This window comes from Rhipicephalus sanguineus, chromosome 2 (assembly GCF_013339695.2).
Source record: "Rhipicephalus sanguineus isolate Rsan-2018 chromosome 2, BIME_Rsan_1.4, whole genome shotgun sequence".
NCBI lineage: Eukaryota > Metazoa > Arthropoda > Arachnida > Ixodida > Ixodidae > Rhipicephalus > Rhipicephalus sanguineus.
Window position 1 is genome coordinate 96748000 of NC_051177.1, and position 20059 is coordinate 96768058.

A 20059-nucleotide genomic window follows, 5' to 3' on the forward strand; every position below is an offset into this window, starting at 1 on the left:
AATGGGATCGAGTATGTCAGAAAGTCATAAGGTCGAAAAATTCGCTGATTGCGCAGCATAATGCCACTTCGTGTATTAAAGTTCATGTAAGCTAGGTAATTATTCGAAATTTTTATATTTGGTACACTTTTAAATGCGAAGCATTTCTTAGCGAACTTCTGCGACATTGAGCGTATCTATCTATCTATCTATCTATCTATCTATCTATCTATCTATCTATCTATCTATCTATCTATCTATCTATCTATCTATCTATCTATCTATCTATCTATCTATCTATCTATCTATCTATCTATCTATCTATCTATCTATCTATCTATCTATCTATCTATCTATCTAGCCGCCTACGACTTTGCGCTCTCCTGGCCGTTTCGTTAATCGGATGTATACCAAAATTGGTGTGTCATAACATGGCCTTATTACGAACATAAATGACAGGTCATATCATGAAAATCATAACACGCATGTCATGAACAGCATGATTTACATTCCACGGCCTTTGGGCTCCCTGGCCATTCCGTTAATCGGATGTATACCAAAATTGGTGTGTCATAACATGGCCTTATCGCGAACATAAATGACAGGTCATATCATGAAAATCATGACACGCATGTCATGTACAGCATGATTTACATTCCACCACCTTTGGGCTCTTGCGGCCGTTCCGTTTAGTTCATATACACCAAAATTGGTACGGCGTGACAACAGTTCATGACGAACATAATGACAGGTCCTAACATGCAAATCATGACGCGCATGTCATGTGCAGCATGATTTACATGACATGGTCTCGGGGCGCTCGCGGCCGTTTAAATGAAGGGATACATACGAAAACTGGTATGACGAGACATTCCTGTATGACGAACATAACTGAAACGTGGTAACATGAAAATCATGATTTGCATGTCATGTATGACATGATTTACATGCCACGCTCATGGCGCACTCGCGGCCGTTTCGCTAGATTGATATACACCAAAATTGGCATTGTGCGATGTGACTTTATGAAGAACATGAATAACAGGTGGTAGCATGAAAACCATGGCATCCATGACATGTATGTCATGATTTACATGCCACGCTCGTGGTGCATTCGCGTCCGTTTCGCTTGCGTGGTATACACCAAAATTGGTGTTACGCGACACGACTGCATGATGAACGTAAGTGAGACGTGGTAACATGATAATCATGACATGCAAGTCATGTACGACCTGATTTACATGCCACGCTCATGATGCGCTAGCGGCCGTTTCACTAGATTGATATACACCAAAATTTGTATTTCGCGATGTGACTGTATGAAGAACATGAACAGTTTGTAAAATGAAAACCATGACATGCATGTCATGTATGTCATGATTTAATTGCCACGCTCATGATGCATTCGCGGCCGCTTCGCTAGCTTGATGTAACCAAAATTGGTATTGCGCGAAGCGACTGTATGACGAAGGTAAATGAGACGTGGTAACATGAAAATCATGCCCCGCCACGGTGGTCTAGTGGTTATGGCACTCGACTGCTGACCCGAAGGTCGCGGGATCGAATCCCGGCCGCGGCGGCTGCATTTTCGATGGAGGCGAAAATGTTTGAGGCCCGTGTACTTAGATTTAGGTGCACGTTAAAGAACCCCAGGTGGTCGAAATTTCCGGAGCCCTCTACTACGGCGTCTCTCATAATCATATCGTGGTTTTGGGACGTTAGACCCCAGATATTATTATTATTAACATGAAAATCATGACATGCATGACATGCACAACATGATTTACATATCATACTCATGACGCACTCGTGCCGTTTCGCTTGCTTGACATACACCAAAATTGGTATTGCGCGACGCGACCGCATGACGAACGTAAATGAGAGGTGGTAACATGGAAATCATGAGATGCAGGTTATGTATGTCATGATTTACATGCCGCGCTCATGGTGCATTCCTGGCCGTTTCGCTTCATTTATATGCGCCAAAATTGGTATTGCGCGATGTGACTGTATGAAGAACATGAATAACAGGTGGTAACGTGAAAACTATGACATGCATGCCATGTATGTCATGACTTACATGCCACGCTCATGGTGCATTCGCGGCCGTTTCGATAGCTTGATATACACCAAAACTGGTATTGCGCGATGTGACTGTATGATCAACATTAGTGATAGGCGGTAACATGAAAAACCATAATATGCATGTCATGTATGGCATGATTTACATGCTCTACTCATGGTGCACTCGCGGCCATTTCGCTCCTTTGATATACACCAAAATTGGTATTGCGCGATGTGACTGTATGACGAACATAAATGAGATGTCTTAACATGCGAATCATGTTATGCATGTCATGTACGGTATGATTTACATGCCACTGTCATGGTGCGCTTCCGGCCGTTTTGTTAGCGTGATATATGCCAAAATTGGTATGGTATGACACGAGTGCGTGAGGAACATAAGCGACAGGTCATGCACTTATGTACCAGAATATGCGTTTCATTGGCATGGTGTACACGAGATTGTGCATGCATGCGTGCATGGCAAACATGCGATATATGGTGCACTAGATGCCATGGCATGAATGATTTCATTTGGCTCAAAGACAAACAAGGTGATGTATGCAGCTCTTTGCTGGCTGCTTCGCATTACATCGATTCCCACAATGCGTGGGATCTGCCGAATTTTTTTCTAGTTGTTGTATTAACGTTTACAGTATAATTGGTACAGTGTAATAGGGAACTGATTCTGCTGCTGTCTCACCTGACGTGGATGTTGATGTGCAGTTAAATATATGTTAACACTTTCGTTACGGGAAATGTCTGAGAACAAAGCTCTGAATTCCAAAATTGTTGTCCCGAAGCCAACGTTCACTCACTACATCCTAATACAGTGGTGTCAGCTTTAAAGAGCTTCGCCAAGGTTTCTGAAGACTACATTTACAAACCGGTATCTTAAAGCCAGTTAGCAGTGGTGCAGACCGAACGTTAGAAAAACACTGTGTCGCGACCTCTAGCCCTATATGGCCAGAATTGCGCAGTTCGACTATTTTTGAGAACGCAACTGTAGAAGTATACAGATCGGTTAAGTGCTTTGTAGAGCGTAAGGCTGCCTACACTGCGCAAGCAGTCTTTGACTCAACTCCGCCACTCTCTAAAATGCAATGTGCGCCGAATTTCGCATATCAGCAACAACGTATGCACTCCTTCATGTTGCCAGACATGCAGCAGTGGCCATCAGCTGTTGCCTGCATACAATTCAGCGGAACTTTAGGCCATTCTGTATGACAAAGACTACGTATTTTTATGCATATGATTACTGTAAAAATTAGAATATTGTTCATGATTTTGCGGCAGGAATATTTATTACAACACATATCATGAGAGAAGCAATTTTGAGGGAGAATGTTAAGCTATTATGCGGCGAAAGTTTCATTTTTTTTTTAATTTTTGCTTCCCATACTCCAGGAGGCATGCGTTCCTCCTGCATATACCTAATTTTAACGATAGTCTATAGAAACCAGAAAACTAATGCCAAGTAAATCGCTTTTTATTTCTTCTGAAATGGCGACCCTATGTTGGCAATATCTGACGAATAATAGAAGCCCTTCTTAGGCTTTATTGCTCGTTCAGCACGAACTGGTATGACAAATATTCATGAAAACGTTGACCGTCAGAAATGATATTGCGCAGCCGCACGGGTGTCGAAGTTCGTAATTATTCGCCTCAGGTGATGAAGATATGAGCTCTTGCGAAAGTCACTAAGGTGAAGGGAGTGATTATTTTCTTCGAAAAAGGAGAGCCCGCGGTTCTCATTTCTTTCAACTTTCACTTCACGTTTCTCGCTATCTTCTGCGCAGTCGCACGCTACTTTTGTGTTCGGAAATCTCTTTTTTTGGTCACGTTTTACGCCTAAATTGCGAATTCGATGGCCTGTTCTAGAAAACGGCATGATATATTATCCATAATTACTTTCCACGGTTCTACTCAGAACGTACGTCCTTGTTTATTATATGAAAAGGCAACGTTCACTGTAAAGTATGCATTACAACTGATTTTTTTTAATTCGTTAGATTCGTGTTTGCAGCACGTTTCTTTCTTAGAAAACATATTAGAATTTTTATGAAGCTGCGGAAGGAGCAAATGTCGCTTCAAAACAACAGGGTAATGTTGAAGTACGGTCTGTAAGGCACAGCACACATGAATTCACGTTAAAAGGTAATACCAGCTCATTAAATAAGAGCCAGAGTGTACGAATGTTATTACAGCTATCCCGTTTGATTCCACGACTTTACTAGCGGTTTCATCGTGCCTTGTCATCGCAGGAAAACTTATTTCTCAGTTAGCGGTACTTCTAAAAGGGTCCCTGAAACTTTTTTTTTTGTGAAATGCCGTTAACGTTTAGGCGACAGCATTATTAAATCATTCATCGTATCAAGGCAGCTACTCACAATGGATGTTAGCCTCGTTATCAGCACAGCTCTTTAAGTCATTCTTCTAATTGCTTCCCTCTAGCGTCTAGTTGAGCTCTGCGCCGCCAGGTGCCCCAACGATACCATTTACTCACATGTTCTTCTCCAGTACGCTGATAACCTGCAAACGCTCATACGTATGCAGACAAACTAGAACTATCTGAGAACGATCACGAATAAACACAAATCTGGCGCTGTGACGGTGTCTTCGGGGGCAATATTTCGGCAGCGCACTCGTAAATCCTGTCGATGATCGGGAAGCGGGAGCCCGACACTCGCTGTATCGATGAGTTGAAGTGACTCAGTTTGGCGGTTGACTTTCAAAGGCATGTTTCTTCTTTCAGGGACGTCAGCCAAAGGACGCGATTAGCTTGGTTGTCCTATATAAGGTATTGCGGAGATGTTTATGAAGTACAGTAGTTCACATTTGAACGGTCCTACTTCTTTGGCAATAAGGAATCAGCGCGAGAACGAAGTTTGTATACACTTAACGTGAACGGTCCGCGACGCCATCTGAGACATAAGTGTTCAGGACGTGCTTGACTTCACATAACCGTGAACAGGCATGTGCTAAAATTCGACGAAGATATATTTACCTGAAACATTACTCTACTTTGTGTACACGCGTAATTATTTCCCATATACTACGCAGTTTTAAGCGACGTTCATTGGGTCCGATGCCCAAGACAGATCACAAGGGAGACATTTCGTTGTTATATTTATAGGTGACATAATAGGTTCTTTCCGTAAACTTGTAGAATAATGTTAAAACTTGACAAAGTACGCAACAAACTTGTTCTACGTCCTTCCTTTCTTTTGTCACTGCCATCGTCGTTGTAGTTGTTCGCTGTAACAGAATGAGTAAAATATCTGTTGTCACCTTTTTCTGGAGACGAAGAGCAATCAGGGAAAGAAACGAAGCACGAAAGCGTGTGAACTTTGAGTTGCGCGACGTGACGAACGTACGACGCACAAAGAAGGCCGCACCCTACGAAGTCCTCCAAAATGTTCTCGCTACAGCGCAGCAGGCACCGGAGCGAGTAAAAAGTAAAATGAACGAGAGAAGAGCGACAATGCAGAATGAACGCATTGAGGAGAAGAAAATTCAGCGTCCGATTCGGGTCACGTAACGCGCGGCCAAGTTCCGTCCTTCGTTCCCGATGACACGCTATCATTTTCTGCCCTTGTCGCGACGACGCTGCACCAAATACTGATTTCCACTGGCGCAGCAAGGCTTCCTGTGACGCCGCCTTCTCGAACAATGTTGCGCACGCGCTGACGCAATTATTCTTCGTGTCGAGGCAGCACAAAGGCTACCTAACTAGGTCTGACTCTAAGGAACAGCAGAACTTGTTTTTTGTGACTACTACCAGTGACGGGAAAGGCTGGAGAAAAATGCAGCCTTTGAGTGCTTTAACCTCCTACGACCTGAAGGTCTCTTTTTGACGAAAACTTGCCAATTGCAGTTAGGAATACTTGTATGCGAGGTGATAGCATCTAAAGTTACCCTTACATTATTTTCTACCCTGGGGGAAATTTGTTTTTACCGAATTGACGCTTTGAAGACGGCGAATGCGCCAATGTCGAGGGCAAGTGGTACTGAAATGTAGAATACAGGGCAGCTAGATAACTAAGCCTGATCCCTTCGATAAAAAGAAAGTACAGTTAACTGTCTCACATTTTAGCTTTACACTTTCCTGTTTGCTCTAAACACGAGGTAAGAAATCTAACTGAAATTGCTTATCATGGAGCATAATTTGCAATGGAATTGCTTGTAACGTGTGTTTCCTGTTGTTGGTTAATGGGTTTTGGAATATAAAATGTTTTCACGCAGTTTTTCTGACGAACATTTCAACGTTGTCCCGTGGAGCTCCATCGGCTTATCACTAATTGAGCCACTGGTCAGAGAACGTGCTTGTTCTGCAGTATTCAGCAATGACTGAATTATTCACTGGCGGTTTTTTCTTTAACGAGAAACACGGGTATAAATCTCCGCAACGTCTATCGTGTCTGCAACGTCTACTGTGAAGCCTTGAGGAAATATGCTCATCTTTTTCACACACTTTACGTGCACGTTGTGCGGTTTCAAGAATAGCTGAAAGAAGAATAAGGCTATAGGGAAGGATGACATTGAGAGAAAGAGCTCATGAAACGAAAAAAAGGAACGAACACTGAGACGTGACGTGAATTTAGACAATGCTGTCTTTCCTCTCAACCTCACTTCTTCTCTCAGTGCAATTTTAACGCCATCAAACGCTGCGCGCTCTGACGTCGGGACCATTGCTCACCATATTCCGCGAGAGGCCGGGAGGCTGAATTTCCAAGCGAACTCTTCGAACACCAAGCGCCGCTAAGACGCCATAAATAAGAATTTGCCGCGGCAGTGCCGGCGCCTGACGTAGGCGTGGTTGATACGTATAAAATAGGCTTTGTGGAAAGAAAAACAAAAACAACAGAAAATTACGTCAACTGTGGGGCGAAAAGTAGCATCTCCGACGCCCACAATTCCGTCAGTAGTGCTGGGCGGCTTTTCTCTTTTTTTTTTCGACTCGCACTTTGAAAGCGTTTATTCTTGCTCACTGGCACATTTCGCCGCTCGTCTTCGTATGTGGCCGGCTAAGTGTACATGTTATTTCTTTGCGCTCGTAGACGTATGGCTGCCTCGTTCGTTTCGGCGGGAGAAAATCGTTGCCAATCTTGACGTGTAGAATGGGTCCGCCTGTAATTTATCCTAATCATCTTGTCGGATCGGGGCAATTTATAAAAAGCTTGCCGCGGATTTTTGGAATAGCGCCTTCGGAAGAAGAAGCTGACCCAATTTTCAATCCTAGAAGAAAGCGGGAAAATATGGCAATGACCGAAAATACCAAAAATAAAAACAAGAAGCAAAGGAGAGCGAGAAGGGTTCTCGTGAACTTTGAGCACATCGTCCAGTAATTCGAAATACAAGAACAGATAACAAAAACAAGCCACGCCGGCTGCTGAGCTGAAGGAAGTAATGCACGCTGCAGTTGCTGCGCCAAACTTCTTCATTGGCTGCTTAGATGTGAGCGCACTGTCCTTATAGTGTCATCATTTTCGGAGTTATGAGGTGCTTTAGCGCTGTCATTACCAAGGTACTTTTCCTTTTCAACAAAGCACAAAATTTTAGCTGTCAGCATGAGTAAAAAAGAGTGCCATTACTTCAACCGTTTATGTATCACCATAAGCGAATAAGGCTTCTCACTTTTACATATTTTTGTGCACGCCTTTCAGCATTCTCGCACATTAAAAGGACGTGGTGTTTCACATTTAAAACGGGCGTGCACTGAATGGCATGCCTGAAAACAAGTGCTGTAATTAAATGTGTGAAAACACGGGTCTAATTGTAAAGTAAATAAGAATTGTCAAAAGACATAAGTGTCTCTGCACTGTTCAAGAGAAAGGTTTTTTTTATTGTCCAATCAAATGAGCACTACAAATTTTCGCTGGAGCAGCAGTTACGTTAGAGTGACACTTCCTATAGCAATCTTGGCGCGTAACATGTGTTCCGTGAGGTTGCATGCAGTAAAAACTGGGTCCAGCAACCTAGTAAGAAAACCACACTGCTAAAAAATATACAATGCTTGAAAGTATCAGCGGTTTGCCGTGCTTGAATACTTTTACAATGCAAGAGAGAGAGGGAAGTGAAAGAGAGGAGTGGTAGAAAGGTGAACCGACAAGATAACCTTGTTCACTACCCTACTTTGGGATAGGGGAGGGACTAGAACAATGAGAAGAAAAGAGATAGTTATAAGGATAGACTAAATGCACGCGACCTCTTCTGTTCACAGCACAGAGAGCGAGAGAGAGATGCAAGATGGAAAGGTGAGCCGGTTAACCGGAATAGAAAAATCTGGTTTGCTACCCTAAACAAGGGGGATTCGGAATGGAAAGAAAGATCGAAAGAGAAGTTTCACAGCACAGGATAACACATGAGAACACTTGTCAGTACTGCACTCAATTAATATTACACTCAGCCATTGAATTTCAAACAGTTTGCAAGGCTGCTGCTTCTACTGGCTTCATTTGTGTTGCATTAAAAAAAAAGATGGCTAAGTTGATCATTAATTCACATTCATTCATCGAATCGAAGCTTTCTCCTCCGCTATCGAACTCAATGACAGAATTTATGTTGTTTCAATATTGTACTACATACTTCTCGCTGTAGTTTATAAAATGTCATACCGCCTCTTGTTTTGCGCACCCAGTTCCTCCCTACTGGCGGAAGCAACCCACCGACAAGGCCGGTATTCTTGGAGAGAGCGTCATCATCGACTGCCAAGCCGACGGAGTCCCCCATCCCCAGATCAGGTGGAAGAAGATGATTCGTAAGTGAGCATATTGAACAAATAGCGCAAATTACGGGGACACAAGCAGGAACTGGAAGAGCAGACGAGTGCTATTCAGTATAAATTGTTCCAGACTTGTTCAATATGAATCCCTGTCAACTCGCCCAAATTTCAGTTCTTGTAAGCGTAAGTCTACACCACGCGACATCACTCGGCCGAGTTTCGCTCTTAAGTTTCGGCATGGCTTCCCTGCTTCAACTCACAGCTTTCGCACAGTAGATTCAGCAGCTGCACATACAACCTACATTGCATGATACTTTATTAATAAAACTATGATGGCGAAATTAAAGACGTCAGAGTTCTCATAGCGCAAGTCATCGATCTAAACCAATTCATTGTTTCTCATTAGTGTCCCTTTAATGAAGCCAGTTGGTTAACTAGCTAAACAGTATTATTATCTTTCTGTGTATACACACATATAAAAAATTAGGGTATTGATTTATTTTATTATCTATTGCTAATAAGTGGGGGAAAAATCTTTTTTTTCTATACATTTCATCAAGCACCGTAATTTCCTACATAGATATGTAACGTTCTTATTCTATAAACTGCCCAATTCTAAAGTTTTAGAACATGTTATAAAGCCATTCAATTCTTGGCCAATCCCGCACAATGGGTGTGAGCCACACTTAGTAGGTGAACAACAAGAACAACTGGCGTCGCTGAAAAGCCAGCGTATTTATTAAATGCGAAGCATTTCTTAGCGAACCTCTGGCACTTTGAGCGTTTCTATCTACGTATCTATCTATCTATCTATCTATCTATCTATCTATCTATCTAGCCGCCTACGTCTGGGTGCTCTCATGATCGCCTCCTTAACTTGGTGTAGACCAAAATTTGCATGGGAGGGTAAGAGCATGTGACGAATATGACTGTCGGGTCATGACATGAATAACGTTAAAATCCTGTCGCGTACGTCGTCAAACCCTTTCCACTAGACACGTGTGGCACATACCCGTTTACCACGGGCCGCGGTGTACGGGTATGCGCCACAGGTGATTGACAGTTTATATCTACCCAGGAACGGCGAGAACAGACACTGATAACTTAAATGCTAGAGCGTTGAGGAAAACCCACATCGGCAGCGTTGACTCAACGAATGGAAAGAATGAACATTAGGATCCCAGCAGGAATCGAACCCAACCATTCTGCGTGGCAATCAGGTATTCTACCACTGAGCCATGCCAGGTCTATAAACTGGTTTGGAAAAACAGCCTACGCAGGCGCAATACCGGTGAAACGTCAATTGTGGTTGTGGTGCTTGCTATCTAATTTTGCAAGAAAGCAATAAACACTACATGGTACTCCTACGATGTGTACTCCTACGATACAGGTGTCATATCATATGAACGTCTGTAGTTCCAGTGTTGGCTCCGCTTTTATAGCAGTCTAATAAACATTATGATCGTATTTCCATTATTCAGCAAGCTATATTGAAGCATTGCTCGACCCCGGAGATATACATTAACGAAACTTACATATGATATCCACATCACCGCACCGTAAGGTGCAATTCGATCACCAGAACGACGCAGTGTCCTCTTCATTTCTTACGACGCTGGGCGATGGCCTCATGCTGACCAAAGATGGTGCCAGATTGATTCACAGCCGCTTTGTAGACTACGCTACGTAGGCCACGTACGCCCAGGTAGTCTACGAATACGACAAACACCATCCACTGATGTTCGTCTACGTAGCACTATCCAGGCCTACCAGCCTCGACCGCCTATACCTCACCAACGCGAAGGGTGGCTCCAGGTTCCGACATGTCGCCGGCTCCGTCGACAGACAATTTTTCGACACAATGACCGAGGCATCCACGTATACCAACAGCTCTACTATACCACATACTTCACTACACATGGACCCCTCGTCACCACCAACACGACCGGATCCTATAACAAGTCATGACCAGCTACTGGTGCTCACTGATCACGGTGATGATGCCCTTGTCCAAGAACTGTCAAGAACTTCTTGCACACATGCACACGGGTTCGTGAAACGTGCGTGCGTATAATATATATATATATATATATATATATATATATATATATATATATATATATGTATATATCTTTAGCGTCATTTTGTAACGTGTCGCTAAGTAAAACACTTACGCCCCAGTCACCTACCCGCCGCATGCTTCGCATAATGACGACTCCCACGGTACGTGGGATCTGCCGAATTTTTTTTCAGCTACGAATCAATGTATACGAATAACCTCTCACTTTTTATTAGTCTTTTGTTATGTGACTCAACTTTCAAGAACCTTGCATGTTCGGCGCTGCTTCCAGCAGCAACATAGTCAGTTTTTTGTTGTTTTTGTTGCAGTTTCCTTCGACACGAACGCCATCAACTGGCGATATTGGATTGCTATCGATACTAAAGGAATCCAAATTGCGCGCTCCACTCGGCCGAGGACGAGGTATTTGTTCTCATGTTAGCTTCCCTTCTTCTCGGTTGCCGATCGCCTCGGCAGTCAGCTGTCACCGTCAGCATCGACAGCCGCGCTCGATTCCCCAGCAGCGTAAAAGAGTGAGAGGGAATCGATATTGCCGTCTGCAACGCATGCGCACTTCGTCTTCGAGACGAAGTGCGCATGCGTTGCATCTCACGAAGGCGTTTCATCTCACGAAGTGCGCATGCATCTCACGAAGGCTGAGAAAGAGAGATAAAAAGAGAGAGGATGAAAAGAAAAGCGACATCTGCAAATAGGAAAAACGCACGTGTTCCTGCGACTGCTAATGCGAGGCATCACGCATTTGAAATGTCTTTGCAGGTGAATGTCGCGGCACACTTATATATAGACACGATCGAGATAGGACTTCATCCCCCTCCCCCCTTTTTTTGCAGCTTATGCGAGACAAAAACGTAAAAGCGGCAGCGAAGCAGCAGGTTATCAATATCTGTATATACTGGGGAGAAACTAGTACAATGAGAAAATTAGAAAGGATTATAAAAGTGGCAGTTAGCGAAGAGACTACGCAGATGAGAAAGGTAGCCGACATAACTTTAGGAACAGCGCTAAAGCTTGTCGCCGAGGCGTTTGCGGCACTTTATGAGACCTCAAGCCAGGTCTTCTTTGCCGGCAATTCCGGTCACGTTTGAAGAAGCAAATCACGTCCTCAGGTTTCATCTGCAAATTTCTTCGTGCGCGCGGTTGCCTCCACGAATAAACAAGAGCGCGAGGCGTACGTGTTTTCCTTTGGGCACGAAGCCCGAATAAACGAAGTTAAAAAAGCGAGAACGAAGAAGGGCGAGCGAAACTCGGCTAAAGCGAATATATCCGCAAATGCCTCAAGCGGTGCTTCTCGGAATCTGCGTCGCGCCGGAGGCGCTGGAAACCCGAGAACAAAGCCTGCGATATCAGAAAGGCAGTGATGTAGGGGCTAAAGACATGGCAATAGCTTGACAGGCATTGCGTAGCGAGGAGGGCGCAGATTCATACGCCCATATACCCATATATATATGGCAGCTCGAACGGTTCCAGCAGAGCTTGCGATGCCTCTCCCCTCCCCCCGCCTAGTTTTGTGTCGTTGACAGCAGTGGAGTGAAGGCAACGACGACACGACCAGGAGAGAAGAAATCGGGGAAGATGCAGGATATCTCGGAAAACGCAGCCGATGCGATGGCATGCGTCGTCGGTCCGAGCATTGCCAAGGCTGCTCGACGCTCTCACGCACGCCTCCGTCACTCGCACGTCGGCGCGGTCGTCTTACAGCTGTTTCACGTCGCGCGCGTTCCGCACCTTTCGCTATAGCACACCCTCCAGGAGACGGACAGAGACGCGCAGCTACTATAAACACAAGCAACAAACAAAACGCGCGGCGCATCGTACAAACAGCGCAAACGGCAAGAACAGACGCCCGCTCGCGCTGTTTACGTCGATATCGAATCAGAGCTGTGGTTCTGCCTTCGGCAGCAACTTTCTTCCTGCGTTTTCCACGTTCGTTGTTTGCCTCCAACCCTCGCCTCCGTCGCGCTCCCTAGAAAGGCGCTTAGGGCTCAGTATCAGCAGAGAACTAGTGAGAAAGAGAGAGAGATGAAGAAATGGGCCTGCTTTCTGTCCCCGTCGGCGCAAAAGTGCGATCCCGGCACCTGCAACTGCTTTATTTTTCTTCGGCGTTTGCCACGCTTTTCGCGTTCAAACCAAATCGCCAACACTTTTTCGTGCTTCTCTCCGAAGCAACCCGATCTTCTCCTACCCATCTCCGGTGAGAAAGCGTCGCGCGCCAGGCAGAAGCTGGCCTTGGCTGGCCTAGAGGAAAGATATATATATCTATATGCGCATATTCTCCCGGCCTCCTCAATTCTCTCGCGCATTAACTATGGTAACGCAGTTCGCGCCCGGACCGGTATTTGCATAGAAATGGAATTTTTGTTGCGATTCGCACGCACCGCGCGCGTCCGCTTCGTGTGTACACGTACAGACAAGCTCTCTCGCGAAGGGATTAGAATTTAAGACCGAAGAGTGGCTCATGGGACACGGGAGCGCCTATATATACGGTCGACATTTTCATGAGCTTACGGTATACGGGCGGGCGCCGCTGTTTTCGCAACAACGAGCCGCCGGTGCCACAGCGATGCCGGCGGCGCGTCGGTTCTTTATATTTAGGCCTAGTATCAACACGAGCTGGCGACGTAGCTGTCGTACTCCCATTGCCCGTTGGAAAGCACAGTTTTCGCCTGTAACGCCGAACCACTCAGGACGTGAAATGGTTGTTTTACGGGCGGTGAACGCGCATGCGGGCCCGCGTCTGATTCCTTGTTATTATACACTATGTATCGAAGGTGGGAGTTGAGAGGGGGGGGGGGTGTTTATGTATAGAACGCGGGTGTGTGCATACGTTGGCGAAATAAGCCTCTATTTTATCTCATTCGCAGCGGGACCACTCGTGGAGTCGCAGACCATCATCAGCAACCCGTACATACAAATTCTGGAGAACGGCTCGCTCGTACTGCGCGAGATTGGACTCAAGGACGCCGGCGAGTACATGTGCCAGGCGACAAACAACGTCAAGCCGAGCCTTAGCGAAGTAATCAAGCTGCGCGTTCACGGTGAGTTTGCAGTTTCCTACGAACCCAATTAAACAATCCAAACAAATAAACCGAAATACACAGTCCCTCTGCGTGAAAAAAAAACAGAAAAACACTGTCGAATATTTTGCAGCGGGTGCGCATATTTTACGGCGTTGGCGTTAATGCGTCAACGAACGCGACATCATCTAGTTCCATTAGGTGGCGTGAAATGTTATTAGGGGATAATTCCTGCCCTGTAGGGTTATGTTCAATTTTGCATGCATCATATATCGTAAAAGTGTGACATTATAAAAAATGCTCATTAAATACGTTTGTCATTGTGATGTACGCAGTGTAAAGTGAGGTTCAATGTCCAATGTTTATGGGAGCATAAAACATTTATTGTGTCTTTCAGCGAGCGCTATTATTCTAATCACTTTAAAACGTATTCAGTGATTAGATATGCTGTGCTGAATGTGATAACAATGTCGTACCAGGGATACTGTTTAACCGTTGTTCAGTCTATACGTCTTCTTGTTGTTTTCAAATAAATAAATCAATAAATTAATCATTGTGGCTTTCAAATAACTGCCAAAGCCTGAGTACTTCAATGTTAAGCAACTGTCCTAAAGTGAGGACTCGTAAAGTAAAAGAGAGCAATCTGTTTGTTTGCATACAATTCGATTTCTTAAATAGAGGATTCGATTTGTATACTGGATGCGCACACTAGAGGACACCGCGTTGCGTTGAAGCAATTTGCTTCTAAAACAGGAGTTCCCTGAGATGTGAACTTCAATTCTTGAACGTTTCTACATTTGTCTCTTTAATTTCTTTGTTCGGCTGCTTAAAGACAGTGTAGTAATTTAGGATTTCTCATTATTTCTTTCCAACAAGCAATGTATTGAAATGTCACTTAGTAAAAAAATCAAAGTAATGAAGCATTCACGGCTTGAACGTGTTGGGATATGAAAACTTGTTAATGTCGCGCAGAAAAAAAAAATCTCTACACATTTTAGCCCAAACAGGGAGTACTTGTTAACAGTGCAATATGACCTCATCGCACTAGGTGCCATCTGACACGTAGCTACTGTAAATTTTCAAGCCACGTGACCCTGTCTAGCTGAGAACTCACGGACCTTGCTCTCAGCGTCAATTATGAGCGCATATATTGCGTACTGCACGTGGTAATCCTAATAAAGCTTTTCTGAAACCATTCTTCTCTATTTGACGAACAGTGCCGGCCTTCTTCAAGTCCCAGTTCAGCTCCCAGAACGTACAGAAAGGAGAAGACGTGAGAATTCGTTGCGAGGCCTTCGGCGAAAAGCCGATCAATATCACCTGGACCAAGGACCGTCAGGTGCTCAACTTCCAAGCCGAAACTAGGTAATGCAAAAACGCGAGTCACATGCGAAATAAACTGATATTCTTTTTTTTTTTTGCATTCACCGATCATTTCTACTTCACTGCAGCAGAATTCAAAACTTGGACGAAATAATTGTCACTGGTTACTCTACAAAACTTAGCCGAAGGAAACAAAATAGAATGGGATACGTGGAAAGCCGGCTCAAGACAGTCTAAACTGATCCCTTCAATAAAAAAAAATAGCGCAGCCTGCACTAGGTCGAGCAAGGTTGGGTTACAGCAGAGCTGGTGGGTGCCTAGCTGGTCCTGGCTTGGCTTGGCTTTTGCCCTCTCACCTCTCTTTCCCACCCGTTGCTATTCTATACCATACATGGCCTATGCGTGCTCTCTTTTCTTTTTATCTTTTCTTGTATCCGTTTCTTTCTACCTCTTTCCCTATCTGTCTATTTCTTTCATCTTCTATATTTTTCTCACTTCCTTCCCTTTCTTTCTATTTATTTCTCTCTTCCTCTTTCTATCTTCTCTCTCTTCATTCCCTTTCTTTATATCTATTTCTCTCTTTCTCTTTCTTTCTCTCTCCCTCTGCGCCCGTTCTCTCGCCCGTCAGAGTTATTGCATCCCGCGCCGGAGGAATCGCCACATGTGTTCTGGGAGCGAAGCAGAAGGTGAAGACGATCACGACGATGAAGAAGAGTACGAAGAGACCGTGTGCCGGTTCACGATGACGACCATTTCTATTCGCTCTTCAAGAACAAATGGCCGGCTTAAATAGCCCCGTTGTTAAAATATAATTTAAAGCCTGATGCTAGACTGTTAAAGCTCGCCTTCACGAATAGGAAGAAAGAGATCGAGGATGACCGTTGGAGCGTCTGGCGACCGTTTGGCTTGGCGCACAACGTCGGTCACTAAGTATTTGCCCGAGCTGTCGGCTCTGGCACAGTTCTCGTGCTATGCTTTCTTATCATACCAAGCCGAATCCACCAAGATGACTATGGATAGATGACACATGGGGCACGTAGCCCTAATTAGATTACAGGTACAGCTCCCTTTGCGCAACGAACATCTTTACGCCGAACATGGTCGCTTATTAACCGGTCGTTGCAGTGTTGTAGTAGACAGGTAGCGAGGATACTCGATATGTCGGGCGACGGTACGGAGAGCTGTGATTTCAACAAAGTATAATTTGTTGTTGTGTCGTTTGGCACTTCGGCTGGCAGTGAGACTCCCACTGCTCTGTGTCTGAGGACGTGCCCATAAAGCTGCGATAATCAAGGAAGGCGTGAGGAAATGGCTAGGAGATGCAGTGAAAACTATAATAACCTTATTAACGCATAAAGCCTTTCGTTACCAATGACGCACCTATCGCAAGAAAGATGGATGCCAAGTCTGCGATAACAATCGGACATCCAGAAATTCGATAAGAACAGAAGGTTTCTTCATGCAAAATTCAGAGGGTTCATTCAAGTTCCTTGCCATGAAATGTGATGCGTCGATTGAACGATGTGCTAATTGAATTCGTATCGCTCTTAGTATTCATGATATTTCTTGGGAGCTTCGCTTGGATAATATTTGTTGTGGCAATTCACAAGAAAGCTACAGCTATTTTACTATAATATATATTTGTACTGTACCACAGATATTGACCTAGCTTTTTCCTGTTGCTCTTGGCTATGGCAATGCACAATTGTCTGTTTAATGAAATGCCGTTCATTTTCTAATCTTTATCGTGGCCTGTTGTTGATGGTTATAAACATGGAAAAGAGTTCCCATTTGAAATGCATACTTATATTTTTCATTCACAGAGTATTGAGCAGACATGCAGCAATTCTGTGTCTGTAGTGTTTATAAATAAACATATAAGAAATACGGTTGCATAAAAGGTACGCGCGTTTGTTAGCCTACGTTTTTTCTCTCATAACTCGAACTGATCCTTTCCAGATACAAAGAAACAACGACGACCCTGCCCGAGCATGTCGTGTCTGAAGTTCACGTCAAGTCTGCCGATCGCCGTGATTCGTCGCTGTTCACCTGCATGGCCTCGAATGCCTATGGGAGAGACGAGACAAACTTTCAAGTCGTTGTTCAGGGTAAGCCTTTTCGGGACGTTGGCACTCGTAAGCCCCTGCACAATCCACAGAGAGCAAGAAATTCTGGAAAGCGCTGCAGTGTGACTGCTAAATAACTCACATGGTCCCTACCAGGGCTGGGCAGTATCGCGATACAAGAGTATCGCGACAGTATTTCAGAGATACTTTTGTGTATCTGTATTTCTGTATCGAGATACATTTGAAAAATATATTTGTATCTCAGTAGTGAAATACTTTTACGATGTAACGTTTGTATCGCGATACTATGCAGGACACGGGTATCTCGTTACATTTTCTTTTGTCGGAAATGAGTTGAGGCGTGTTTCCAACAGGAGAATGACGGTTTTTTTTTGCGCCAAGACAAGCAAAGGTGTGCCGCCGGGCTCCAACAGATAGGGCGGCGATAGTTTCCCCTCAAGCACAGAAAGCCCAAGTGGTAAAGCGCGCGACGCCGCATACTGCAGAATCACGGAGCCAATGTTGTCGGCGTCTGCCGACGAAAGCCCCTGTCTCTCAAGGCCAGTGCAGCACGCCTAATTTTTTGTCGGGTGGCAAGCCATTATTTCGCAACCCCCCGCGTGGATACCGCCTTGGAAGAGAGGCTTTGCAATGCTTCGCGTGCGTTCAGTTCTCGAAGCGGTGGCACTTCCAAAAGCAGTTCCCGTAGTCGCGGCGGAAGTGACTAGAAGACGGCTATCTTTGTCGCGCTTTCAGCCACCTCTCGAACGTGTCAGGGTGCGTTCCTAATTGATTACAAATGTGAAACGATCTTTTGTGGTACCAGGCTTCCCCACCGCCGGAGCAAACTTCACCTGTTGCGGCTTGCTGAAATGGGTGCTGGGAGCGTCGGTGGTGGTGACAGCGTTAATGAAGAGTGACCCTTTCAGCCCAGGCGATGAGTCCTTCCTGTAGTTTCTGATGGGGAGCTTTGAACAGCTGTGCCTGTTTCCACGTCCGTTTAGAAAGCTAGCAGGAGCGACTTGGGAGGGCTTAAACCCTTTCAACCACAAAGAACGTGATTTTAGGCAGCTAATGTTTCATTTGTGCAGTTTTGACATATGCGGCCCCATTGCGCGTAGGTAATTATGGCCGACCTTGTATATGGGCAGCGGACTCCTCAGCCGTCTGAGCCGGCGCCGACCGGGTCAGACAGCTGAAGGTTCCGAAGATGGGGACCGACTTCGGCTTCTGGACGGTCAGAAGACACGTCAGGCCGGAAATGTTTCGGTATCTAGATAACCCGAGAAGAGATATCGTCATGCTGCAGTGCAATCCGGCTATGAAGGCGGTATAAATTCACTGTAACACGAATTTTTGGACATTTTATTCTTTCGCGAGTCTTCTGCTGAGGCTGAATCGACACTGTCTAGAAGACAACCTTTTTGAGAAGCCTACACAGCAACTTTCTCAGCAAAGCTGATTTTATGTGAAACATAAATGTACGCTTTTCCTCAATTCACTGGCGTTCGTTAGTGATTCGAGTGATTTGCTTGAACTGTGCTATTTCTAGCATGGCTCATTTTGTCGTCACGAAGTATGTCAATTTTGGTGTCTAATGCTTGTTACTGTTGCTGTGAAATAGTGTATGTTTTATTGAAATTGATACTTGTAGTTATGTCATTATTACTAATTATGAATCCCCCCCCGTGCAATGTCTTAATGGCGCTGAGGGTACTGTAATAAATAAATAAATGAACTGAAAATTTCAATGCGCTGCAGCTTTAATCACAGCATTATGCTGCACTAATAAATGTCTTTGCGTAGTACGAGCATCCTTATAATAAAAAAAGTATTCCAGTATCTGTATCGCTGTAGCTGTATTCCGGAATACTTTTTTCGTCTTATTGCAAAAGTATCTCTGAAATATCCCGTTACGTTAAAGGCAAATGTATCTCAGTATCTGTATTTTAGGCTTCCAGTTCATGTATTTCGATATCTGTATTCCGGAATACTTTTCTGAGTATCTCTGCCCAGCCCTGGTCCCTACTGCATTCCCCTAAGACGACTCGAAGGCGAAAGCAATTTTCTTCGTCTTCTTCCTCTTTTTCTTCTCGTTAGATATAATGATCCTTCACCATCTACGAAAGCTTCCTGCCCCTAACGTGGTTTCCCATAACCTCCGGGATCGGAGGCATTGCAATCTTTCTGCACCTCACCTGGTTTTGCACTGCCTCCTTGATCGGCCCACCTTTGACCAAGCGACAATGTCATGAGATCAAGCCACAAATATTGGCTCTCTGTGACGTCATGATGACGCCATATGTTGACGTCATCACGCGATGACTTTTTGTATCACTCGTGTTGACATCGACGCGAACGGTCAATTTTCGCATTTGATGAGGCATCTAAGGCTTTCGCCTTAATCGACTACTACAAAATGACAGTACTAGGTCCAGACACTGTTGAGTTGAGTTGAATAAACTTTATTTGTCCAGTGGTTGTTGCTACTTGTGCTACTATTGAGCGGAAGGGGATGCTCGGTGTTACTTAAACCATCAACATGTTCCTGTAACTTGTCACCAAAACAAGCGCCATTGTCAAGAGCAGCGAAATTTTGGCTACCCCTTTCTACCTTGACCGGGCAAACAACTATATTCGCAGGAAACCGTTTTGAATCATGTGCCCTATGGCAGAAACTATCTTGACCTTTCAAAGAGAAAATAACAACTACTTATTAATTCTACAGGATAGCTTGCTTGAAAGCGAATATTGATTGCCGATGCTTAATGTCCCACAGCAACAGTTATGCCATGGGATACATGTTCTA

At 44.6% G+C, this 20059-nt stretch overlaps 1 protein-coding gene across 1 annotated transcript in view; it reads left to right on the forward strand.

The window, feature by feature from the left end:
- The window catches only part of LOC119381769 (Down syndrome cell adhesion molecule-like protein Dscam2), a 400583-nt gene that overhangs the window by 332771 nt on the left and 47753 nt on the right, over positions 1–20059 (forward strand). Inside the window, 4 exon segments of the mRNA XM_049412889.1 lie at positions 8684–8803; positions 13709–13882; positions 15079–15226; positions 17144–17292. Of these exon segments, the coding sequence (XP_049268846.1) occupies positions 8684–8803; positions 13709–13882; positions 15079–15226; positions 17144–17292 (591 nt within the window).